General features: G+C 50.7%; 1 protein-coding gene across 2 annotated transcripts in view; it reads left to right on the top strand.

Annotated features, from left to right (window-relative positions):
• The window catches only part of FRMD4A (FERM domain containing 4A), a 263,393-nt gene that overhangs the window by 214,234 nt on the left and 22,416 nt on the right, over positions 1–26,743 (top strand). For both annotated transcript variants that reach the window (XM_069458721.1, XM_069458720.1), the window contains exons 12-14: positions 6,575–6,651; positions 11,282–11,420; positions 17,077–17,218. In XM_069458721.1, the coding sequence (XP_069314822.1) occupies positions 6,575–6,651; positions 11,282–11,420; positions 17,077–17,218 (358 nt within the window). The remainder of the gene's footprint in view (positions 1–6,574; positions 6,652–11,281; positions 11,421–17,076; positions 17,219–26,743) is intronic.

The following is a 26,743-nucleotide window of genomic DNA, read 5'->3' as shown; positions in this document are numbered from 1 at the left end:
GCATTGTAAAAAATCTAGTGTAACCGAAAACATTTTTTTAAAATGCCCATGACACCATATTAGTCATCTTTCAAAGAAAATTACACCAACCTGTATTTCAGGCTGATGTGTGTTCAAAGTATTCAGAACTTTTATTTTTCACACGAAGAATAATATTGGCATGTCAATGATGGAGCAGAACAGACAAAATCATAGTATTTCTTTAGTGTTAACTATGTACAGGGCACCATCTTAAGCACTTTATGTATTCATTCATTCATTCATATAGCAGCCGTATGAGAAAAGTGTTATAATTAGTATTATTTCAAAGATGAAAACAGTAAGACACAAAGAAATTCAATTGCCAAGGCTACACAGCCATTGAGTGGCAGGCAGTGTGACTTTTTGTGGGCACTATTCTCTATTGTCCCCCACGAGTAGGAAACGTTTAAATCAAGCTGCTTTATTTTTAAATTCCAAAGAGTTGCAGTGTGACAGTCTCTGCATTTACAATGCTGACCTTCAGCCCAGGCGCAGGATGCAGGAATGCCCGCACACCCCCTCGGAGTTTTTTTTTTTTTTTTTAGGCGGAAGCCAAGATATAGAAAACCTTACAAAGTCAGGGCTGGGACTGGGGGGGATTCTTGACCTCTGAGCCAGGGTTCTTGCTCCTAAAAATAATGAACCGAAGCCATCGGGAATGAATGACGGTGGTGAATATTGATTATTTGAGATAGAAGCATGAGACCTATCTTAATGAGGCAGCAGAGCACCCCTGTAAGAATTTTAAAAGCCTGGTACAGAAATCAGAAATGATTTTAAATTCCATCATGGAGCTAATTAGAATACTATCGCGTGAACACGGGCTACTTTGTGTGTGTCGTGTCTCCCCACCTAGATGGTGAGCTCCTTACAAATATAGACACGTGTTTCGGCACCAGGTCCTTCCTCTCGCCTGTTAGCTCTGGCTGGTAGAAAGTAGACACCCACTACATGAATGATTGGGAAAGGAATGCGGATTCGATGTTGCCTAAAACCCAAGGGCATTGCTCCTCTCGTATTTATGCATAAAGTAAAATATATTGAATGCTTGTGGAGCTAATATTAACAAAAGCCTCTGGCACATGGTTTCAACCCACTAAAAACGTATATCTGCTTCCGTTGCCCCGTAGAACGGGTCGTGCCCCAACAGCAGAACCTGACCAGGGCACAGCCAATCAACCCTCGGGGAGCACAGGCTTGGGGTTTTCTCTGGCGGCCTCGCATTGTAAGCTCCATCCGGTTCAGGTCCAGCAACTCCCTTCTTTTGTCCTGAAACCCTCAGGATGTGTAGCAACTCTGGGCAGAAATGAAATAAGGAAGTGAGTTTTTTTTTTTTTAGTTTGTATGTTTCATTCTGAGCTTGGAGATTATCCCTGGCCAGGAGTCTAATTCTTCTTATTAGAGAACCAGTATAAGAAGCCTGGAACAACGTTGCTCTCATTTCATTGTCCTGAGTTTCCTACTCGTGGTGTGTCAGAAAGAGCCCAGGACCAGAAGTGACAAGACGTGGGTTTCAGCGTCACTTGTTTAACCTCTGCCAGTCCCTCAGCCTCGCTCCAGCGCGGTTGCTTTAGCTGTGAAAGGAGGTGGACCAGATGGCCGCTGTGATCCTGTATAATAGCCCCTCTGGATGAAGCAGGAAGTTACTCATAGGGAGGTCATTAAGAGGCTGGGTGACTCAGCCTCTGGGACAGGAGGAGGACAAGGAGGTTCTCTGAAGTCCTGCTCAAGAATTAGAGCCGCTAGACTGACCTTCCTCTCAAGCCTTTATTTCCGCATCATCCGGAGAGTTCACCCACCGCTGCACGCTCTTCCAGCTCTCGACAAATGCTGGCTGGGGAGGAAGTCCAGTGGAGACACGGCCCCTTCCTCTACCCTGACCTGCGGCCTCGCACAGGATGTGGGGATCCGGCAGACCCGCTAATAGAAACCAGGACCCAGGTCCCTGCTCATTAAATATTTATAGTGTGCCCTGTTGCACTCAGGGCCCGAAGGCGGTGTTTATTAGCCGCTCTTGTTTGCTCTCTGTGGATAAATGTTTTCCATCTCCTGTTTTATACATGAGGACAATGAGGCCCAGAGAGCGGAAGTGGAGGACCCAGGATCGCCTTGGGAATCGCCCCAGCAGCAGGTCTAGGTCAGAAACCGAGAATCCGCATCTAGAATCAGCCAGAGCCCCAGCCAGGGGGACAGACACTGTCTCCATGAAACCACTTCCTGGTAGCTCCCTCTCAGTTTTTTTCTGTGTAAGCCCAAATCACCCAGACTGTTCTTAATCGTGATTATTTTTGGTTTTTAGTCCCTGAACCAAAGCTACTGAATACTGAGGCATTGCTGTGTAGAAAACTAGAGGAAGCCAGGTCTCTAAGAAAAGAAAGAAATGATACTTGTTACCAATTTACAGTGGGCGAGAAAGCAAAGCCATGGTGTGGGACTCAAAAGATTGGGTTTGATACTTTCCTTCCTACTTAGAGTCACATTGTTGCTCGTTGTAAAAAATCATTCTATTTGTAGAGTTAACCACTCATTAGCAAGTAAGAGCTGTTCCCACTAATTGGGGGGCCCCAGTGGGAAAAGCAACATAGTTAGAGGTTAGAGTCAGGGACCAGCTGCCCTTGAATTCTATTTCTGGTTCCTTCACCAACGTGCTGTGTGGCCTTAGGCAATTTTCCTTAATTTCTCTAGGTCTCCTTTTCCCCAGTAAGAAAAATTCTCACCCACTCTTCTTGGGGGATGGGAAAAGATCAAAGAAATGTTGTTTGCAGAGTTAAAATGATGCCTAGATGAGGTGCATTAGGAAGGCCTTGATTTAATAGGTATTAATTAATACATTCTTTGGTTATTGATAGAACTACCTATTGTAGCTTTCAATCAGCTGCGTAATTGGCTGTAGGAGGTGCACAAAATCCTAGGGGAGCCAGCCGGGTCCTAGTGATGCTCATTATGAGTGTCTGCTGTGTCTTTTATGTGGCCTCGCAGAGCATGTTGACGTCTTTATGTGGTGGCAGGTGGTGACGGCAGCACCGGTAGCCAGTGCCCAAGCCAGGGGGGCTCCCCTGAAGTGGCACAGTGAGGGGCTGCCCCGAAACCAGCACAGTCAGAGCCCACCTTACCCTGTTTCCATGAGGCTGGCAGGTGGAGCGCGTTCTGGCTGTTGATTTGCTTGTTGTTTTGGCCCTGCCAGCCTGGGTACAGTGTTTAGCAGGCAGGGCCTCCAAGCTGGGGGGCCGTGGGCAGAAACACTCCAGACGCCATGAAGGGCACAGCTGTGCCCAGCCCTATGCAAGGGACAGCTGCCTCTGTCCCCGTCTCTGTCCCCACCGCCTTCATATCCCTGCTTCCCAGCCCCCCACCCCCTCTGGGGTTTCTGGACCCTTCTCATGTCCCAGGGCAACAATCTGATCCTGAAAAGCTACCCGTTCCTTCACCTCTTCCCACCCCTCCTTCCTAGGATTGCATTTGCAAAACAAAAATAAAATAAAATAAGAAATTCATGCCTAAAGCAACATCAAAGGGAATCCACTGTTCTGCGCCCTGTTACAAAAATCTCTACTGACAGTGTCTCATCCTAGGGAGATGCCAGGGAGGCCTGGACTGCAGGGTCACCACGCAGGGCAGAGGCGGGGGCGGGGCCTCCCCGTGGGCAGCTGCAGCGGCCGAGGGCGCAGGGCCCACCGCGGGCTGCAGGTGGTTCAGTCTGGGCCCTTTGGCAGACTTGCAGCTTTCCACACCAGGCAGCATCAGGGAGCACTTAAAGGCTTGGTTTGTGTTTTATTTTACATGGAAAGGAGGAAAAAAGAGCTGCCAGGGAACCAAGTCCTCTGAGCATTCTGCGCTGGGGCTCTCCGTCAGCTGGGGAAGGCACCGCTGGAGTGTTCTCGAGCAGCTCACACCTGGTTTTGCTTTCTTTCCTTCTTTCGGAGAGCTTGAGACCCTCCCCGGGTCTGCCCATGTAACCCCACGGGCTGCTGAGCCCGGGACAGAGCCTCTCGGCACCGGCGCTGCATGCCCAGTGCAAAATGGCAACGCAGAGTGCCTGGATCAAAACGTAAGAATGTCCGGACAGCAACAGCAGAGCCTGAAACCCAGGCTGAACTCCTTCTGAGAAGGGTCACACGCCCGCAAGGCTGGTCCCACCCAATGCCCCACTTCGCCTGGGCAAGGGACCCCCGCAGGGTCCAGCCATCCACCATCCACGTCCCTTACTTGAGAGGAAAGGGAGAGAGGAGGGAGTGGAAGAGTAATTCTCTATACTTAAAGATTTCCAGCCCCCTTAGAGGGGGCACTGTGGCCATTTAACAGATGGAAAAACTGAGGCTAAAGGAAGTACCGTATTTGCCTTAGGTCCAGCAACCTGGAAGCAGGGGAGCTTAGATTCAAACAGATGCAGTCAGACTGCAAATCTGACCACTTTGCTCTGTATACCACCCCGAGTTCATACGCCCAGTATCATGGAACGTGATTTTTATGGCTGTGTTCTCAGTTCAGGTGGAATGTCTATAAGTACCTAACAGCTGGGGACCAGAGAGGAACTTCGGGTGCTTTCACTGGGGGCTTTATAGAGGCCGAGCATCACATAGGAACATGAGCCCCAGACCCATGTATTTGAGTAACAAAGGCTCCACCAGCATTGAATCTGTGACCCCAACACAAAGCTGTCTGAGCCAACATAGGGCTTTGTTCATTTGATTTCCTTGAAATGTCTCTCCACCCACTTGGAATTGACCTTTAAAGAGAAAGAAAATTATAGTTTCCTTGGGCTTCAGAGCAAAACGCACTCTGAGCTGGGAACAAAAGAGGTAGCTCTATGATAAGAGAAAATAGATGAGCCAGGCACGGTGGCTCATGCCTGTAATCCTAGTACTCTGGGAGGCCAAGGCAGGAGGATCGCTTGAAGCCAGGAGTTGGAGACCAACCTGAGCAAGAGCGAGACCCTGTCTCTACAAAATATAGAAAAATTAGCCAGTCATGGTGGTGCACACCTGTAGTCCCAGCTTCTCAGGAGGCTGAGGCAGGAGGATTGCTTAAGCCCAGGAGTTGGAGGCTGCAGTGAGCTGTGATGACACCACTGCACTGTAGTCTGAGTGACAGAGCAAGACCCTGTCTCAAAAAAAAAAAAGAGAGAGAATAAATATCCTCCTGCCTAGTATTTACACAGACAAAATAATTTTCAAATTCTGGCAAGGAGGTTGTGAAGATAAAAGAATGCAGCCAATCTGGAAATGGTATCTATTCCAGCCCAGTTCTACCTGGGGTGTTGGTGCCATTGGTCAGCCACTGGCTGGCGGTGTCCTGGGCGTGGAGGGCGGGGTTGGCTGGACACAGCGAAGTGGCCATGGAATTGCTAAGGGGGAGGAAACACAAGCAGGTCAGAGAGACACAGGAGCCTCAGGTCTGAGGTCCCTGGATATGCAACGAGACCCTAAAAAGCAGATGCCTCCACTCTGTGGGCAGAAAAAGGCAGGACCCCAGGGGAAGAATCAGCCCTTCCCAGGAGGAAAGGCAAGAGCAAGATCTCTGCTTTACCCTCGCAGCAAAATAAACTACAAGTCTGTGGAAGGAGGTGCAGTATCCATGCAATATAAAGACAAATGCGTGTGCATGTAACTTTAACCTCTTGTGACATTTCCCAGAGGATTAAAGTAACTTTCTTTTTCATCTGATGAAAGGAGCTCTCCGTTCCTGGAGCAATCAGAGGTAGCCCGGATTATTTGCAAACACCACAGTCAGCTTCTTAGTTAAGGGGCTCACTGATAAGGGGGGGGAGACCACCAGGAGGGCCCCTGCAATTCCTCTTCTCACCCGTGCCGGCCAAGCCCCGGGGAGCCTCCGGCTGCAGAACTCTTGGTTTTTCTTTGTGCTGCAGCAAGAAGAATGGGCTGTGACAGGCTCACACTGTGATCTTGAGCCGGCCTGCCCAGAAATGAGGTTCCAGCAGCCTCCGCCCTCCGCGAGGCTCTCACACATTCGTGGGCAGGAAGTGGAGTCCCGAAGGGAGGCTGGGAATTTGAACGCCTTCCCATTTCAGCACTTGGTGGGAGGAAGCACAGCTCAGCACTGCGGGGCGGATGCCTCCTGCTCCCTCCTGAGAGCTTTTCTGTCCCCTCTGCTCCAGCCGCTGCCTCTGCGCTCTCACCCTCTCCACCACCCCCTCTTCCCCTCTCCTGGGGGGGAGAAGTCTGCCAAGCTGGGGACTGTCGTGGGCAATCCAACAAAGGCGAACCCAAGGGGAACAACTTGAAAAGAACTTGTTTTGTTCCCGTTCAGAAACCTGCAGGAAAATCCACACCCACGTTGCCTGGTTTTGAACTGGAGAGCTGCCTCTCTGCGAGTGTGTGTGTGTGTGTGTGTGTGTCTCAAGCAAGAGGAGGAGGAGGAGGAGGAGGCACAAACAACTGCAGGGTCTCCACTTTGATAAGGAAACTACCAGCTGTTGGTGTCCTGCCTTGACAAGGAAACTACCAGCTGTCCAGCGTTAACCAGCAGAGAAGGGAAGACGCCGGCCGGGGGAACCAGCCGCTCCTGAATTTAAACAACGCTGTTTTCTGTCCAGATATTCCAGTGGAGACAGTTGGAAAACCTGTACTTCAGAGAGAAGAAGTTTTCCGTGGAAGTTCATGACCCTCGAAGGTAAGCTGAAAAGTCCTTTCCTTTGGGGAGGGCATGGCTCAGCCGGGCATGGGGTGTAGCTTCCTGTTCGGGGGGCTGTCATTGGGGGTGGTCAGTTCAGGGCAAGGAGAGAGGGCGGTGGATCGTGGAGAGTAGAGTTCACATGAGACAGTAAAGCTTTGTTTTGGACGGTATGTGTTGATAAATGCGGGGGGTGTGTGTGTGTATTTGCCTTACCTGGGAAGCTTTGTGGCTCTTTGTAACAATCACCAAACTAAACCGGGCAGTGGCCTAAGTCCCCTTAGGAAGCTTTTGCCACCAAAGAAGCTGAAGAGTCCCTTGTCAGAGCCTCTAAGAGCCTCTCAGGCAGGACCGTCGACCCCAAAAGGGATCTGTCGACCCCAAAAGGGATCTGTCACTGAATCAGTCGCGCTTAGTTGTTTTGTTCCAGGAGCTGTGATTTTAGGATCGTGGGTGGATGTGAAGAAAGACAGTTCTCTCTCCCTCCATCCCACACGGTACCCCAGAGAGCACCGTGTGTTGTAAAAATCCGAGCTCTCCAAGTCGGAGGGCAGACAATGGGGCCCGGGTCTGGAATGCAGCGAGCCCGGCGTGGCCCGGGGCTGGGAGGCTTGTGCCCACTGTGTGTCCCTCTCTGTCTGCTGCCCGACCTAGGGTTGCAGGCAGCCCGTAAACTGTGGCAGAATTCCCTAAAACCAGGGCCTGGCACCTGAGAATAAATCACTTTCCCTGGGTCTGAAAACAGACTTACAAGACCTTAGCCCTGGGGAGACAGTAAAAAAAGACTTTATGGAATAGCAAAGGTGGATTTCAGGCGCCGTTGACACCCCAGCCTTGGGCTTGGAAAGAGGTCTTGGCACCATCTCCACCTCACACGTGGCTTCTGATGCCCCAGACAAGCTGCTGTGCTTCCCCGTGAGCTCTGGGCACGTGGAGAAGCCGTCACCTCCCCCTGCGCCCCCCCCCCCCCCACAGTGAGAGGGCTCGTGCCCGTGCAGTAGCCTCCGCCCCTGCAGCCAGCGATAACCTGCTGGGAGGATGTGCTGCTCTCACCGCTGTGTAATCTGCCTGGAACAGCCACTCCCTGCGTGGATCGAGAGCTTATCCCAGCCCCGCAGTTACTGCAGGGCTGGCCTCAGGACAATGCTATCGAGTTCCCGTGCCTGCAGCCAGCTGGAGATGGTAGCGTTAAGCAGAAGAATAGTTGGTCCAGGTTCTCGGGGTCCTGCAGACGGTTCCACGGTCTGAAGCCCCCCATCTGGGGGTGGGGGAGATGCCAAAAACATTACTATTCCAGCCAAGAAGAAACACACTGTTAAATTTCCAGGTGAACTGTGCTGGGCCAGATGCTTAGGCGTGTGAGAGGAGGGAAAACTCAAGTGTAAAAAGAGTGAAATGAATTTTGCAACAACGGGTCAGGCGCAGAAAGGGATGTTTGATGGAATAAAAATGAGCGACCAGATAATCTAAGGAACGGAGCGCAATGGACAGACCCCTGCCTGCCTGTCCTCTGTTGGGAATTTTGCAAATTCCCAGGCACCTTGGACACACCCTTTCCCTGTGCGTGTGTGCACGTGTGTGTGTGTGCGCGCGCGCGTGTGTTCGTGTTCTCTCTGCGTCTGTCTCCCTGTCAGGGAGTGATTCTAAACTCCCTTCTCCTTCCTGATGCCCAGGGATATAGGAAAGAAGCTCAACCTCACATGTGACTATTAAGTGGGTTCTAATGTCATGTTTGCCGAGAAGCTTCTATGCTTGGGTGCTGCGTCAGCTAAGGCAGGGAAGGGAAGGAAGTCTGAAGCAGGGTCCTCTTCCTTAGAAGAACTGCTAGCATGTTTGGGGAGACAGGCAGAAGAAGGAACTTAAGCTTGGGGAGCGTCTACCATGCCCAGGCCTCCTGCTCCAAACACAAGCACACATTCTCTCACTGGGACCCCAGGAAACAGGTACTGCTGTCATCCTGTTCTGCATGTGGGAAATGAAGTCACTCGCTCTAGGTTACAAATAGCGTGTGGCAGAGGCAGGATTTGAACCCAGGAAGTCTGTCTACAATGCTCATGCACTTTACCTCCACACTATACAGAAGGGCCATGTGGTGCAAGCCATAGATGTTGAATGACAGGGTCACCAGAGGCCTGGCTGGGCAGGAAGGAGAGCTTCATGGGAAGGACAGGTCTGAGCTGCACCTTGAAGGGTGACTATGATCAAAGCCCGGCAGTGGGCCCTGGGGGGGAGAGGGGGACAAAGATGTCAGTGGATGTTCCTCGACTGGGCCACAGGAGACGGGAGTGTGACCATCTCTCCTCCCATGCAGCACTGCCCTGAACACCCCAAGTCATCCTCAAAACAGGCAGGGAGGTGACAGGCCCAGGGAGGCCAGAGGTGGAAACTCAAGTTGACTTCATCATTAAAGATGCCTTTTCCAGACTCCCAGGGAAAGGGGTTGGCTTCAGGGTGGCCACTTGGTGCTGTGGCTGAGCCAGAGCTCCTCCCACAGCCTCGTGGTGCATTTGAGGTTTGACCGTGTCCACCTGTGGCGTGTTGCCTTGCTCATTTGGAGAGGGAAGGTGACTCTGAGTGACCTTCCCTTGGGATGGTGTTTAGCTCCCCACCCCCCAAGCCAGAAAGGGAGTCAGAAGACAGTAATGGGATAGGAAGCGCCAGATGCAATCATGTAGTGAGGATGTCATCGGTGGAAACGGTGACAACAGGGACTCACTCAGGGCAGAAGGAGCTTTCCCAGTTGATGGGTGCACGTGTGATCACCCCTTTCCCTGTTGTTTTTGCTTTGGACACGCTTCGGACTTTCTCCTCCTAGGCATCCTGACCCGATGAGGTTCTCTGGGCTGGGCAGATACTCCATTTCTAAGGCTTAGGCGAAACAGGAAAGGCTCGAAGGAAAAGATGAGGAGATAAATTAATAATAGAGCAGGAGAAAAACTCTCAAGAGTATCTGATGTAGATGCTCCCAGGGAACTACCCAGACCTGACCGGCCACTTAGCTCTTCCCCTCTCGCCATTCCTACAATGTGGAAGTGCCCCGCCTATGCATTTCTCCCCACCTTTATTAAATACATTTCAAGATACTTTTCCTCTCTAATTCAGCTTTTCGGGGGGGGGGGGGAACTCATTTATTCCCAGGAGCAGCAACTGCTATGAAAATCAAACTTGGGAGCTCAGATCCCTGTTTCCTTTTAAATCTACAAAGACCCCTTGGGGTTCGGGGTGTCCCGAGTCACTTTCTTGCTGCCGCCTTTTTAGTTATTTCCAACTGTGTACTCTTTCATGAGCTGGCATGTTTTTCCCTTAACTTTTGTTTAAACCAACGGGAGGGACAAACCTGCCTAGAATCAGTATCATTACCTCACCACCAGATTTGAATTCCTCCCTAACGGCGGGCATGAAGAAGACCCCACTGTCGAATCTCGAGTCCCCAAAGTAAGATGATGCAAAGCAGCTTTTGATTGTCTTAGAGAGAAAATTTGCCATGGGGAAAAAAAAAATGCTACCATTCACACGTCTGGATTACACCAAGTCTCTTCCAAATTAGATATCTTCACGTTGAGAACACACATTTATCCTCTGACACTTAGGTCAAATGCTGCACATGCCACCATACCCTCCCGTCACCTTGTCCCATACAGGCATGCATGCATGAGGATGCACATGCAAACACACATTCTCAGATTTCATTTGCAAAATAGTCTTCCTATCCTATAAAATATACCTCACTGAAAACATGATCATATAATGTTTTCTCCATGAATGTGGTGTATTTATTACATGGAGACCAGTATTTCTCATTTTCATTTTTATTTGTTTATTTATTTATTTGGAGACAGGTTCTCCCTCTGTCACCCAGGCTGGAGTGCAGTGGTGTAGTCATAGCTCGCTGCAGCCTCGAACTCCTGGGCTCAAGCGATCCTCCTGCCTGGACCTCCCAAAGTGCTGGGAGTACAGGCATGAGCCACTGTGCCCGGCCCCATTTTCATGTTTCAAGTCTGATTGCTCCTCTCTGCTCCATCCATGTGTATTCCATATAGGCTTTGAAATGCCCACACTGAGGCTAGAGAACTGGCTGGGCTCATTTCTCTCTGCCTCTCCTGCGCTCTGCATATATTTGAAACTGACAGCCAAACCTTCAAGGAACACCGAGTTAGAGCGACTTAGGAAGTCCTGGTTCCTCGGATGCCGTGCCCTGTGGCCATCAGAAGAGACTTTACTCATCTTCACCGCAGGCAGCATCCGCACAAGGAGCATTGTCAGAGGTTTCCCTGTCTCCAGAGTTTGCCTTGGCCCCGGGCCAGGAGCTGATGATCAGAAAGGACCGTCCAGTGACCCAGAATGACCCGTCTTATCCCAGACAAGGCATAGACTTGGCCAAATTCTGAGCCCTAAGGAGTCCGTAAATCAGACGTGGCCTTTGCCAGCCCGTGTCCCTGAGCATGTCTTCACGTGAGTGTGTGTGTGTATGTGTGTGTGTTTCTTCCTGTGTTTATGTGTGAGCTCACCTGTCACCTTTACGCTGGGGCGTTTAGGACCCAGTTGGTTCTCTATAAAAGCTGCTGCCCGAGAAATGTTTTCTCTCATAGGAAACAAGATTGAACCTTGTGATTGTTGCATTCTTTCCCAGGGCTTCGGTGACCAGGAGGACGTTTGGGCACAGCGGCATCGCAGTGCACACGTGGTATGCGTGCCCGGCATTAATCAAGTCCATTTGGGCCATGGCCATCAGCCAGCACCAGTTCTACCTGGACAGGAAGCAGAGCAAGGTGAGTGACCAGACCTTGCACCGAGCCGTGAGCTGGCCTCAGCCCAGCCCGGAGCCCCTGTCTACCTCTCCTGGTTCAGGGATGAGAATTGGGTGGGTCGGGGAACACCCTGTCCCTTGCCCTGAGATGCACACAGGTACAGACTTGCCTTTTAGGGATGCAGGTAGGAGGAATGAGACTAGTCCTTGAAGAGGGCACATTCCAGGCAACTTGGTCCGGGGGGCTGCAGCCCAGCACCGTCAGAGCTGCTCAAGCCGTTTATTGCAGCCAGATGGGGCCCTTTTGAGCAATCCCTACCGCAGGAGACCCTCCCACAAACATGCAATCGGGCTGTTTTTGGTGTTTAAACAGTGACATATTGTTTTCTTTTTGGAAAAAAAAAAAAAACAGTAACCGTTCTCAACTAATAGACACCACCTAACTGTTTGGGGTAATTGCTGTGAAAACCCCTCCAGGCTTTTCCAACTGCCAACTCTACTTTTGAAAAAAATGCAAAACTGGAAAAGTGAAAGAAAAAAAAAGCAACCACCCAGTTGCCCTAAGGTAGACCCAGAGCCCGCATCGTCCTGGGGAGATTCTACCCGCCCCCGGCGCAGGCAGCCAGCTGCGCTTTCTGGTGGGTGAGAGGATGACGTCTCCTTGGTTCACACACGGCTTATGTCAACACTCTGCCCCCTCTTCCTCCAGACTCGTCTCCCCAGCTTCCCCCTTTGGCCCCCACCAGCCACCCCTTTTCATTGCCCCTCGGGCGAAGCGCCCTGCCCAGTGGCTGCACTTTTCCCAGGCTCCTGCGGGCGTGGGGTGGTGGGATGCAGAGTGGGACTTCCCTTGGCCCCTGGGGCCACTGGTGCCAGCACCCGGGGAAGGTTTGCTCTGTTGCACGAGTTCTCAGAGAGAGGTGACGGGACCTTATGCTCAGGGGGACCAAGAGTCATTGGATCGGTGCCCACTTGGGTTCTTTCTTTTTTTGCTGTATTTTCGGGGAGTTTCTCTTTCCCTGGCAGGGGAGGGGGGCGTAGGGGAGAGAGGAGAGAGAGAGGAGGTCAAGTTGGAGCTAAGAGAAAAGCAGTAAGGAAAGAAGACGGGAAGAAATGAAACAGTCTCTCTGGTCCTAGTTCAGGTTCGAATCAGGTGTGGCATTCGTTCTCCTTTATAAAATGGTTTTTTCCTCTACGACATCTTCTTCCTGACCCCTTGTTGGGTCATTTTTGGGGTAAATTCGTCCAAGGCAGAGCATAGGAACGATGAGAGTATTCCACTGCTCCCCTGGTGGCAATGGGCCTTGGCATGAAAATTCACAGCCTGATTAGATCAAAAGAAACTGGGCCAAAGGGTTTTGAGTCATGCGTTTCACTAAGGAGGTGGGTGGGCGTCCACGGCCTGCTCTCCGGTGGCGAGGGCTGGAGGCCAGCGCCTGCGAGCGTTGATTGCGTCCTCCGTGGTGGTGGTGGCTGACGGGGGCAGAGGGTTGACGATTCCCCTGAACCCCACTGCCAGCCCCCTGCCCCCCAGGGCACACAGATACTGTAACGTGGAAAGGGAGGAAAAAATCATTTCGCCCTGAGGATAGCGCGGCCCTGGCCGTGTAAGCGCCACCTCCCCGTGCTGGTTGGTCTCTTACACAGAGGGTCTCTCGGGTGTCTCAAGAGGCCTGTTCCTGGGGCCATTTCGCCCCACTCTCGAAGATGGTCCCATTCTGCAGTTTTGGAGCCTCACTTGATAGACTATAGGTCAACCCACCGGCGCAGCTAGTATGTCTCAAAAAGAAATTATCGTAGATCACTTAGTATTATAATAGGAAGTGTCTTTTAGGAGGCAAAACCAAAGGCCACAGTGTTAGGAATATTTCAGCTGTTCCTCTAGGGAACCCTGGGGACTGGAGAAAATGCCCACCCTCCCGGGGGGCTGCGGACTTCTCTTCCCCAGAAGCCTTGGGCGCTCGCAGATGCTGCCAGGGACTTCTCATGGGAGCCAGTTCTTCCACCCCCCGTGACAGGTGAGGAAGGGGACCCCCAGCATAGAAGTTGGAGGAGTCTGTTTTCTAGCTCTGGGTAGGTCTTTGATGATCTGTACTTTGGCTTCTTCCCCAGTTAGAGAACAGAAAAGGAAATTCCTGACCTAATTATTGATTGGTCAAATGGCAAAACGTGTACCATCTTTTATTAACATCATTGTTAATCTAACATACCGTCCCCTGGCCAGTGCTTGTGTAAAGTTTAAATTCTCTGAAAGGTCTCCAAATTAAATCTGAGATGATGAAATTCCCCCGTAGGAATGGAATGACAACACCTTTCATTTCTAGAACGTTGTTCATTCGAGAACAGGGAAGGGATCCATCTGCAATGGGCAGCGCTGCCTGTGGGTGAGTGATGCCCACAGACGTAGGACGAAAAGTCTCAGGGTGCTCCTGGACAGCCAGCGTTGGCTGCATCCTGGCCACCGCTCACACTCTGCTGCGTCGGGCCGGGCCAGCCCTTCCTTTCTCTGAAGGCTTCAGCAAAGCCCAGGCCTCCCAAGCGATGTTTATCAACCCCAGAGAGACAAGTGTGGTCTAGTGGTTTGAGTCAGCAAGTGGGCAGCTAAGAAGGCTCATGTTCTTCCCTGGCACCAGGTTATTTTCTTCTTTCAGGATCATTGTGATAATCATTTAAGGAAGCCTCCCCCTCTCTCCCCCTCCCTCCCTCCATGCTCTCCCCATGCATGTACGTCAAGGGACCCTCCAGTCTCAAAGACAGTGCAGGAGGCTGGGCTGGTTGGTTTCCTGCAGCTCCTTCAGAACGAGCATCCGTGCAGCGCCATTTATAACGCGTAACTTACATGTGCCGACCCCAAAGGTCACAAATGTTGTCAGCTGGATCCCAGCAACCTCTGTAGTCCGGAGCCAAGGAACGTCTTGTGGACTTCGGAGGAAAATATTTGGAAGCTCAAACTGTTCAGAGTAAACATTAGACACTTTTCCCTCTGATCTCAGAGTGGGGACTTCTTGAGTTGGCCCCCAATCCAAACGTCATTCCTTCTTCCGAATCGTTTTTTTTTTTATTTTTCCTGATCCAGCCTAGCGATTTTTCCCTCCTTCTTGCGTCAACAGCAGAGTAAAAGCATGATGGGGGACGATTACACCTTATTCACGGGCTGTCCGTGCTAAAACCGAGCGACGTTTACCGGGCAAGACCCTCGGAGCAAAATGTCCAGGAGTCTGGACGCTCCTGGCTTGTCCCAAAGACTTGACTTTGCAGGGACAGGCTCCCTGTAGGGCGCTGACTTCCTCTTGTTCTCTCTGTCCACCGAGTCTGGAGGTCATTGTGATGTTTCCGTTCTAGAAAGAATTCAGCAGCTTCCTAAGGCCTCTAAGAATCTAGCCTCCCTTAGGAAGGATATCTGTTGTTTCCATCTAGATCTTCTGCCTCTGCGATCAATGTGTGACAAGAGTCGGGGACGGGGGAGGACAGGTTTTCCATATGATGAATGCGATCCCCAAAATATCAGGTTGGGCCATCAATCTAAGCTCATTTAGCAAATTACTGCCCGCCCCTCATGTATACGCTGTTCCTATTGCAATGGCCTTTATGTACATTATCTAATTCAGTCCTTAGCACGACTCTGTGGTGTAGGTCTTAGGATGTCATTTTCCAGACAGAGGTCTGAGGATCAGAGAGGTTAAGGACGAAGGCCCAGCAGTGATCCGCTGGGAAGAACCAAGATTCTAATTCAGTTCTGACTTCAGAGCCTGGACCCTTCAGCACTGCACCGCATGGGTCTAGGTCTTTGTAGTTATTACGTAACTGTTTGAGCGTGGGCTCCCTTTTATTAAAACACAGGTCTGGGTGAAAGAGCCGTACAGAAGGACAGGAAGTCATGGAATGTACTTGCTCCGCTGGCTTGTGGGGTGAAACGCGGCCAGCTGGGTGCTGTTGATAGGCGGTGTCAAAACGAAAGCAAAGGCCTTTCCTCCCTGCTGGCCTAAGCCAAGATCCTGCGACAGCCTGGCCGCCGGGTTGGTCCAGGAACGAGGAAACCCTCCTAGCCCGGGGGAGGTGACCCGGGTCTGCATGCGGGGACAAAGCTGAGGTCAGAGCGGAGGCGCAGCTGAGGGAAGGCCCACGGGGTACAGAGGAGGAGGAGGAGGAAGATGGTTCACAGCAGGTGAACAAAACAGGCACCGTGTCTGGGCGTTTCCTGCGGCCCCAGACTTCACGTCGTGTTAACAGGAGGAAAGTGCGCGGCATCCGGATATTGTCGTGGTTCCCTGCGTGACAGCGACATCGAGGGCACAGGAAGGGCAGAGCCACAGGAGGTCAGATGGCCCCTGCGGGACACCCGAGGGCCCCTGGGCACAGGAGGGACACTATGAACAGGGAAAGCTGGAGCGGTGGGCTCACGCCCCTCCGCAGCCACCACGGTCCCCCCAAGGCTTGCTCGGGAAAGACCTTGTCTCGCCCAGGCCAGGCGTGAACCGCGCCTTAAGTGACAGGAAAGCTCAGTGGTGACCCTCGCCCAGTTCCATCCCTGTGTGCTACAGCCAGTGGCCACAGACAGGACAGGTGAGCAGATGTGTGGGTTACACCAGCATTTATAGTCGTTCTCACGAACTTCACGGTGAAGGCAATGCCTGTTGCCTTAAGCACTCTCACCAAAAATTGATTTCCTGAAAAAGAAAAGAAAAGAAAATGTTGAACCCTTGTGTAGGAAATGCAAACACGTTCTCTCTTATTGAAGGTGGTAACTGAAGCAGACAGCTCTGCTGAGAACCGTTACTGTTAGCAACGTAAATGTGAATAGAGAACCCTCATTTACCTATTCTAATCTATCATGGTTATTAGCCAAATTGGGTCAGTTTGTGGACTGAATGGAGTAGTGTTTGAACCATAATACGAAGACTTTGGCACGTGCACTTAGGTGTCAAGATAGAAGCAAAGTGAGCCTCCTGCCTCAGCCTCCCCAGCAGCTGGGACTACAGGTGCACTCCACCACACCTGGCTAATTTTTCTAGCTTTTGTAGAGACAGGGTCTCGCTCTTGCTCAGGCTGGTCTCCAACTCCTGACCTCAAGTGATTCTCCCACCTCGGCCAGGATCCCAGAGTGCTGGGATCACAGGCATGAGCCGCCGTGCCCAGCCTCATTCAAGGGGTTTATAAATAATCACTTCCAAATTTATTGGAACTGCATAAATTTGTTTCACATATCTCTTACATCACTCGGAAAGCTGAAAATTATTTTTTCCTCCTTGTTTAAGCACAAAACAATGATCACAACTGCTTATTGGGAGCTGTGTGCCGGGCAGACGAGGGAGGTGGGAGAGGATGCCCCTCCCACAGCTTCCCTCCTTGGACCCTGACCAGCCCCTGGGTGGCAGGTGACAGTAGGGATAATGACGCTCAGCATGATTAGGTCACTTCCCCCAGATCAGGACATTATTGTAAGCGCTACATGGTGTAACCTACAGAATCCTGGGTTTGGCACGTCCCTTACTGGTGCAGCTCCTAAGCCACCTCTGTCTCTTCAGAGTGTTTCAGTGATGACACTTGGGCCAAGGGACACAGACAGAAAAATGCTGCCCGTGGGGGAGATAAATCTGTTTGCCGAGTGTCAGGACGACAGGCGGGAGCAGGTGGGTGGTGACCGTCCCCTCTGTGACCCGCCTGCCTTTCCCTTCCAGTCCAAGATCCATGCGGCGCGAAGTCTGAGCGAGATCGCCATCGACCTGACCGAGACGGGGACGCTGAAGACCTCAAAGCTGGCCAACATGGGCAGCAAAGGGAAGATCATCAGCGGCAGCAGTGGCAGCCTGCTGTCCTCGGGTAGGTGGCCGGGCCTCCTGGGGTGTGGCTGGGACCCCGGGCAGAGCCTGGGCAGGCAGTGACGGCCACAGCACGGTGCCCGCGGCTGCCCGGCTCCCTGGCCAGGGGCTGGCTCCAGTTTCCACACCGAGCTTGGGAGCCAAATGGGAATCTGAAAAAACCGCCCCAAAGTATCAAAGGGTGGAGGAGGGAAAGAAAAATAATCAGTAGAAACACACAGTGTGGGAAGGACTGTTGGGTACACTTAAGCGTCTTCATGTGTCCCCCAGAGCCTGTCGGAATGCCAGTGGCTGGCTGGCAGGAATGTCAAGTCCAAGGGCAGAAAGCAGGGTCCACATGTGCGTCCTTAAAAAGAGAGATTACGCTAAGGAAGGGCTGGTGTTCAGGGTCTGGTGCCGAGAGATGCTACGTTCTATTCCCAGGCAAACTTCTTGGGACCTTAGAAGGGATAGAATGCTCTCAATCCAGAGTGTCGGAGAGGAGAGTCTTGCTGTCACAGGGTATGGTGTCACCATTAAGCACCTTTTTGAAACGGAGAGGAGATCTGGTTCCGTCGCCTGTTTCTACCAGCCTTGGGAAAGTCATTTTGTCATTCAGTGTCTCGAGGGACAGAAGAGCTCCCGGGTCTTGGATCTGGCTGATTTCAAGAGGGGCTTGGGAGGTGCCAGTCCCCGAAATGGCAGGAAGAGGGAGCAGGTTTGAGCAGGGCGGGAAGAGAGGGAGGTGGCCGTGGTTTGAAAAGGTTAGAACAGTGCAACAGGGGAAAAGCCACATTGATCTGGGAGCTGGGCAAGCTTGCCTCTCAGTGAGGCAAATGAGGCAAGAAACCTACCCTACCTACCTACCTACCTACCTTACCTTCTGGGGTAATTTACATAACTATGTATACTGACCGCAAACAGCAACAAGTAGTAAAAGAGGAAAAGACAGGAGGGGAAGAGGAGCTAAAGTTGCCTAGTTGGCTTCTGGGCTGGTGTCCGGTCATAATCAGGAAGAAGTCTAAAGGACCAGGGAGGGGACAGACGCCTTTCCTGGACTTGGAGGTGGCTTTACGGGGTGGGGGAGGGGGGAGGTGGAGCGTAAGTCCAGGGCCCTGGCAGCGTGTTCACGTGGTCATGTGTTTTTGTAAAGTCTGCCAATGCAGTATGTTTTGTATTGTTTCTCTTAAATACAGCCACCAAAATTATAAAAGCTGCAGGCCCCATAAAACCTTCATCTGCCTCTGTGAGCTCACCGTACGGTCCCCTCTACACCCCTCCCCACCTTGGATTCTTCCAAAATGTTTCATCTAAAAAAAATGGGCCAAATGCTCATTCTTCATGGGGCTTGGGAGTGTGCAAGGCAGGGCTGTGGAGAATGTTGTCTTCCTGTTTCAAAAAGAATGAAATTCAAAACCTGAGACCCCGGCCTCGAATTACAGCCCCTCCCAGTCCCCTGCTGAATGAACAGGGGCAGGGCCGAAGCCAACACCTTGGTTGTCTTTTAGACAAAAGACATACCATAGTTTCTCCCTCGGGCCACCCGCTTTGCTCCTTGTCACAGAGAACCCAGAGACTCCAGCTTGGGCTCTTCACACTCAATGGTTCTCAGACTTGAGCGTGCATGGAGCCACTCGGGGGACGTGTTCACACACAGATTGCTGGACCTCCCCTCTGAGTCTTGATTCTGTAGGCCTGGGGAGAACCCAAGAATGCATCTCTAACAAGTTCCCGTGTAACACTGATGCTTGCTGGTCCAGGGCCGTGACTGTGACTTTGAGAGCCACTCTTCTTGCTAAAGAAGAGATCAAAGCTTGAGGTGGGGGTGTGGCTCAGGACCACAGAACCCAGGGATTCCCACTTCTAAGCCTGTGTCCCTGTCCCTCCGCAAGGGCCCCCCTCATATCTGGTAGCCTCCGGGCACCCAGGCAATATCCTAACGGCAGCTCTAGATGAGTTTATGGGACCAGAGCCCCAACTTCGCAAGATGAAACTGACATCACGTACCCATCAGAAATGAAATCTAAGCATCTTTAAGACTAGAAAGCAATAAATCTCTCTTCCTTCGCACACGTTGGCATTAATGATCAATCGTATAAGCTAGAAGAAAAATTGCAAGAAAATCTTCCGGCCGACTCCACCCCTACACCTAACATGTAAGCATCTTTCTCCCAAGATATTCAAGTGATTTTCAAGAGTTTAATAATTCAGGGAGGGGGCCCCGGGCTAAGATGTGTAGGAGCTGATAGAAGCAGCAAAGGCCACTTGCAGGGTGGCTCCAACTGCCGGCTTCAGCGCCGTCAGCCCTCTCTGCCGCTGCACGGCTGAGCAAGAAGGAACATGGGCTGAGAAGGCCCCGTGACTAAGCCAGAGAGCACGTCCAACTCTTCCCAGCCCTGCAAGTTCCAGCCTGAAACACGTCCTTTAATGCCAAGGTCGAGGCTCCTCGGGGACGCCCCACACCCACCTCCCGTGACTTAGGAGAGACAGGACATCCCTTCAGCTGAACAAAGGGAATTTCTGGGCTCCATAGATCTTGTCCTTCCTTCTGCTAAGACTGTTGACAACCGTCGCTCTGTTGTTCCTTGTACTGAGAGGAGGAAGCCTTCACCTGGGCAAAGCCTGTGGCAGTCCCCTCTGGAAGGGACTGATGCCACGTCCCCCACACTGGGGGACTCTAGCCCTGGGCCTGCGAATCGAGGTAGCTGGCCAGTCTCCCACCCCTGTCCTGTGTCCTTCCCGTCCTCTTGCATCTAAATGTTGATGACGAATAGTCAGACTCCTGCACGAGCTGCACTTTAAGAATCTTTTATGTTCCCAGAGCGTGTGGTATCTTGCACCTTGCTAAGAGCTCTCCTGTGACCTGCCACCAACATTTTCCCTCAAGTTGTGCTGCAGCCCTTTGTCGTGCTGACACGAGGCCTTTAAAGTTTAACCGTGACAGATGAGGCTGCTGTGACAGCGTCGATCCTTGTCATCTTTCGTCACCCTTCAACCCTTCTCTGTACCATGTCGTCGTGCATCTGAGCCTTGTAACAATAGTTCTGTGGTGGTAACATTCTCTCCAGCTCCCAAACTCTGCTAGCTACTAACAGCATTTTAAATCTTATAGCCCCTCTCTGCAGAGTTTGCATTCTGTTTATTGATGTTAAAACAGAGATAAAATATGTCCCTGCTATTAGTAACTTTGAAAGTGATTTTCCTATGCAAGGGTGCACAATGACCTTCAAGATTACCAAAGTCTAGCACTTGGTATCTGAGGCCTCAGATGCTAAAGAAATGAAGTGTCATTGACATCTATCAAGGGAGTCAGAAATCCGTACTTACCAATGCCCTGGGCCATGGGCTAGCATTTCCAAAAGAAAAGGCCAAATAAATTGAAATGATTTTTTAAGGCTCGGGGCCAGACACCCTGAGTCCTGCAGTAGTGACACATAGAGCTGTCCCCTGCATGACCTGTAGCCCTGTATCCTCGTGGAGACCCTGAGAGGTGGGTAGCGTGCTGTCTGAGTCAAAGCCGTCAGCCCGTGCTGGAATAAAAGGCATCAAGCTCTCACCTCCTGACTGGCATTCAACTCTGAGGGAGGTGATGGAACCCCTGTCCCAAATCTGTTTGCGGAGGGGCTCAGCAAATCTGACAGTTGCCTGCTCGAGTAGACAGGGCACGTTTGATTCACGCCACCCTGGGAGAGACTCACTATTTCCTCCGCGTCTGTAGCTGCCTCTGACCAATCGCTTTTGCTCACAGGTGCTTCAGGCAACAAATTTCCAGAAGGTTCAGATGCAGTTTGAGAGGATAACCATGCATTCGAGCCAGTTGCCTGAGATGTTTTCAGAGTTAAAACAAAAATCCAAATCCATTTTGTGGGAACTTCCAAAGGATTTATTCCTCCCTTCCTTTTGCCCATTACTTGGAATCCCAGAAGAGATTGGAAGGGAGAAAAAAGGCAATAAAAGCAACAGCAAAACCCACAACGGTGTCTGTCACTGTAGCTGAAGACACATGGCGTTTGCATGGCTTGTCTCAAAGTGCAAGAGAGTCTGAGATGTGTTGTAACGACCGTTTCGGGGATTTGCCATCATGGAACAATTGATTTCGGTGGGCGTGAGGGGCCGGGGGAGACGTTGTTTTTGCTTTCAGGCTATTTAAAGAAAATAGCACAAACCTGCTTAGGAAATACTCCATGTTCTGGAGGGCCGTGTGGCTTGTTGCGTTAACCACCCAAACAAAACACGTCCCTGTGCATCCTGTCTGAAGTGGAACTATGAGCACACTGTTGGCCACTTGAATGGAAGTCTAGAGGCAGGAGTTGCCCACTCTCTACCCAACGAAAGGACATGGTGTGTTTTTAAATAGGAATTTGCCTGTTGAGTCATCTTCAATGTGATCAGGATTGCAAAGAATCTGGTGCTAGGTAGATCTTTGGCTTAAAAAAAAAAATACTAACAAAAATAAAACCAAACCTGCCGTCTGCCCTTATCCTCTTGGCTCTGATGCTTTCCATTCTGGTGACAAAACAGGTTGGGCTTAAAGGCCTGAGCCCCAGCGTCGCCTGGGATCCGACCACGTTTGTTCCTTGGTGGCTTGCACGTTCCCGTTCTCTGAGTTCTAGCACTTCCTCCCATTGTTGGGAAGTTTATTAATAACTAATGTAACAATGAGGGTGCCAGCTATCTGACATCTCTCCGCACCGGGAGGAGATCTGATAGGCCGTTGCCAACTTTGTGGTCGTAGCTATATTCGGCTCGAGATTCACTGCCCGGAGCTGGTGTAAATCACACGATGTTTTTTGTTTTTGTCCCTATTTCTTCTTTTATGCCCCGCCTCCCTCTGCTTCCCCTCTCTCTCTCTCTCTCTCCAGCCTTTTAAAGGTCTCCAGCCTGGTGCCTCTCCTTTTAGGACTAACGACAAGCAGGATTCCAGGGGCCTCAATTTTGGTCATCACCCCCGCTCTGCCAATGGGCACAGCAGCCCGGCAGGCAGTGCCAAAGGGGGCAGGTCCCGCCAGGGTTTGTTTATGCTGGACCCAGCGCCCAGCGAGGGCTGTGAAATCTCCTTGTGTGGAATGGATGTTTCTGGACCTGTTCGAGCAGGACTGGCCTGAGTGAAAACTCAGAAGGGTTATCCCTTTCCGCCCTGGTTTTGGAAAAATAACCTAATAAAGTCATTTACACGCTGTATTTATGCCCTGAGGTGTTGCTAGTGAAGGGATATTTGCCTACTAAAGAGACCCAAGACAGGATGACCGTGTGTGACCTAAATGAACAATTGTCCACCGATGAAGTTTTAATCACTGAAAAAGAGATAGCACTGTCACCTCCCACGGGCATTTCTCTGTCCCCAGCTAGGGCAACCCTCTCTGGTCCAGTATCCCTTTGCTGGGAACGTAGAATAAGGGTCCTTGAAATACACAATCTATCTCCAAACCTCAGTATCGCAACAGAGTAACAATCTTAGAGCCAGAAAGATAACTACCTCCTTTTATAGCCTAAGAAATGGAAACCGTAGGAGTTACAAACAAGAGTTGCAACTAAATATTTTACTGGATGATTTTTTAATTGTTCGATTTTCTTTTCACTCTCTCTCCCCCCACCTCTCTCCTTCCCTCTCCCTCCATTCTTCCTCCCCTCTCTCGCTCTCTCTCAAATTACATTTGTCACCAAGTGCCACTGAGCCATGGAACGTAGCCAGAAGGTAAAGCTATCCCCGAGACCTCAGCCGCCATCAGAAGGTGTTTGCTTTCAAAGAGCTTTGATTTCAGGACTCTCTGAAGTTAGCTATTTTCTTTCTAAAATTTCTAAGCCCGATGAAAAGTTTTCCAAGCGTGCATTTTTCACGTTAGAAATCACGTTTCATCCTCTGAGACGGTCCCCAGAGGTGACCCGTTTATCCCGCAGTCTGCAACGTGGCATTAGTTCCCTTGGTCCCCTAGGACGTCTTTTAGGTAAGGAATTCATCACTGAGGATTTGTCAAGGAAATAAATATCTTTTTATCCTAAAGAGGAGTGTTCAAACCTTTTCCCCATATTTATTCCCAGAATGTGTCTGCCAAAACTTTTCCTTCCAGCTTTTACAGATCTGCTGGGAATATGCCTTCATCATTTTTTATTTATTAATTTTTTTTCCCTGCAGGCCTAAATAGATTGTCATTTCCTTACTTTTAGGACGACAGATTTCTTTCTTCTTTGGAGCACTGTTGGTTTTGAATTTCCCCCTCCTCCCAGAGAGGAAAGCATCCTTCTGTCCTCCGCAATCAGTCACCACTGTCCCTCTGTGTGAAGGCACATGAGCTGTGCACGGACCCTGACAATGTCTCCCCTGGGCAGAACATGCTCTCATATCCGGTGCCGAGTCGCCCGGGGCCTTTTGGACGGTTGGAGGGAATTCTCCACCGCAGCTGGAGGAGGAAATCCTCCCACGTGTTTGCTGGCCAGGAGGAGAGCCCTGTCGCCGCCGCCACCCCTCCACATCTGCCCCTCCACGGCCCCTGCCCCTGGCCTGGAGCCTGGGGTTCCCCGGCTGGAAAACGGGAAACCCACAGAGAGACAGGGGCAGCGTCTCCACCAACATCCGTAGTGTCGGGAAGTGCGCTGAATAGATTCCCAAGTACCCCCTAAAAATAACCTTCTAATTTGCGAGTGAATCACTCCATCTTTCTCTGTCTTTTCTTTATAGTCAGGTCTTTTGCTCCTCCCCACTGGCCAGGTGATTAGTGCCCCATTTCAGTGAGATCCTTCGCATTAGGATTGAAACGTGATTGTGAAATAGCCAACGACAAAAGATCGTATTTTCAATCTAATATCATTCAAAGAGGTATTTACTGAGCAATAGCTGGGAAGAAGGGTTTCTGCTAGAGAACTGATCAGACACCCTGTTTTCCTGGCAGTAAATCAGAGGGGGCCTTAACCTCAGAGAGAAAAAAACACCCCACTAGAGGTGGACGGCAACAATCCGGGTCAATTACCCAGTTGGCCCCAGGGGGTGGCTTCTGTCTTCTATAGCGGCTACTGCCTCTCTCGTTCTCGTGGCCTGGCTGTCTCCTGCCTCCTCCTGGTGGGCACTTCTGTCACACCCAGAACGTGTCTGCTGTACCTGTCACCCCCACACCGCCTCGCACATGGAAGGGGCTCCAGAGATTCTGTTGTTTCCCTGGCAGATCTGACAAAAGAGCCCCTTGTCTCTGTCTCCTCCTTCCTTCACCTGTGTTTTTGATCCATGCAGCACCATGGAAAGAGCCCAGGCTTGGAAGGCGATGGGATTGCATTCTACACAGTGTGCACTGTGGCACCCCGCTGTGACCACCCAGGAAGCTCCTACCCTTGTGGAGTTTGCATTCAAGGGACAAAACAGATCAAGCAGAGCCCAGGTGTTGAATCTTGGGTCTGCCTCCTTTGCCCCTGTGACCTCTTCTGCAAAAACAAGAATAAATTTTCTGCAAGAAATAAATGAAGGGTAGCATGCAGGAAGCCCCTGCTTTGGAGTTCGGTGGAAAATTCATTTTCTCTCTCTCCTCTTCCTGAGCTTCCTGAATTGATAGGGTCACAGTGGTACATCTACCAGTGTTCCACGATTCCTTGCTTGTTCATTACATGCACTTCCTCTTTTACAGCAGGAGGCTCTCTGGAATTGGAGTGCCAATTCCCAAAAAGGCTGGGAACACTTTTTTAATAAAAAGAGCTAGTATTCATGTAGCACTTGATGTTTTCTGAGCTCATCTTCCAAGCATTATCTCTTTTAATTCTCCCAGCAGTTGAAAAAAGTCCTGTTTTCATTCCCATTTTATAGGGGAGGAAACTGAGACTTAGAGAGGTTACATCAGCTTCCCAAGTCCCTGCAGCTAGTACGTGGCAATGCCGGAACACACACCCAGGCCTGTTAACTCTAAACCACTAGACCGTAGACCTCTGCTTTAGGTACAGTGCCAGTTTGTGTTTTCCAAAGAATATTCTTTCTTATAAACCTGGGTGTTGCTTGAAACTTTATGCCCCCTAAAAAGTATTCCTATGTTATGTGTATCTTTCAAAAATACTGAGATCACCTCGATTTTTCCTTTGTCTCCTGTACCAACTCATTACATTTGGGCAGCCCTTTCCAAGTAGCTCTTGATTCCTGCTTTTTCAATCTATACATTTTGAAATCTCCCTCTTCTAGGCACAGTAAAGAGGTTCCATCCATCTTGCTACTTCATTAATCCCAAAGACAGCTCAGATTAAACTCTGTTTAGCAGTCAAGCTTACAAATGTTTGCTTTGGTCTGTTGACAAGATGAAGAGGTGAATCCTTTAGGCACTGGCTGATCATCGGACGCACCCTTCCAAGCCGAGGGAGGCTACGGCAGTAGCTGGAATGAGAACAGAGCTGGCAGAGAGGGCTTGGCTTTGCTAGAGGTTGGGATGGTAAAGAGAGGAAGGAGGGAGACCACACCAGGTGTAAAGTTCCTTTTGTAAAATTGCAAACATGACTGCCAGCAGCAAGAGGGAACTACCGAGGAAGCTGTTCGTTGAAGAATACTTTCTCCAAGTTTGGAGGCATCTTGGAGGTTGGTCAATTGGTCACTTTACAGATGGGGCCATGAGGTTAGAGACTCATAGGCCTTACTCCATTTAATAGCAGACACATGATAAAAATCCAGTTGTCTTTCCTGTCAGTCACTGTCCCCTCAGAATAGCAGATTTATACCCTTTTTTAATTTCTAAGGGGCTAAACTTATAACCTTGGAGAGGTCTTATATGTGCAAAGGCATGTGTGTGTTCTAATAATTGGAAATGGATCTGTCATGAGAACCAAGAGCTTCCATTCCATCCCCCAAGTCTAGGTGCTGACTCAATACTATTTCTGTGTCTAGAATCACTTTCTACGTGCTCATGAACCTTTAGTTTATGAGATGCCCATGGACCTCAGCCCTGAGGCTCTTCCCTGCTTCCATTTCTTCCTGGAGTCGTTCTACCACTTGAGGGGACTCAGATGACCGGCCACAGAGTGAACAGCCCCTGCCTGCTGATTTCTAGCTAGCTTGTGGCTTCTTTCCTTCTTCCCTTTTAGAGCCAACCAGCCCATTCAAGGGGTGCCTAGAGGGCATCCTTTTGAGCTTCCTCCTGTGGGATGTTCCCAGGCACCCGTGTCACTGGGCACTTGGCCACCTTGCCTTGTGGTGGCCACATTTGCCTCGTTGCAGGTAACAACCCACAGGCTGAGATCACACGAGCTCTGTGAGAACTCAGAGCCCTGCCTGAGAACAATGGGTTTCCCTTAAAGAAAAAAGGCAATGGGACCCCCTTTCCAATGCAGCATGACACATGAAACAGATTCCTGCAGAGCTGCTCTGGCTTGAGGAGTGGGGCGTGGGGGCCACCCGAACCTGCAGAATCTCCCTGGCCCATCCTCACCTTCACCCACAGCTGCCCCAAAGGCATATCTGCAAACCCAGGACTCAAGACACACAGTTTGAAAATACTGCCCAGACCTACATGGTGCCTTTCTAAAGGTGAGCTTTGGAGCTCAAGTCTTCCACTGAATCGCACAGACAAGTTCTTCTCTTGGACCAATA

This window comes from Eulemur rufifrons, chromosome 25 (genome assembly GCF_041146395.1).
Source record: "Eulemur rufifrons isolate Redbay chromosome 25, OSU_ERuf_1, whole genome shotgun sequence".
Classification (NCBI taxonomy): Eukaryota; Metazoa; Chordata; class Mammalia; order Primates; family Lemuridae; genus Eulemur; species Eulemur rufifrons.
Note: the sequence above shows the minus strand (reverse complement) of the source record. Positions and strands in the feature narration are given on the sequence as shown.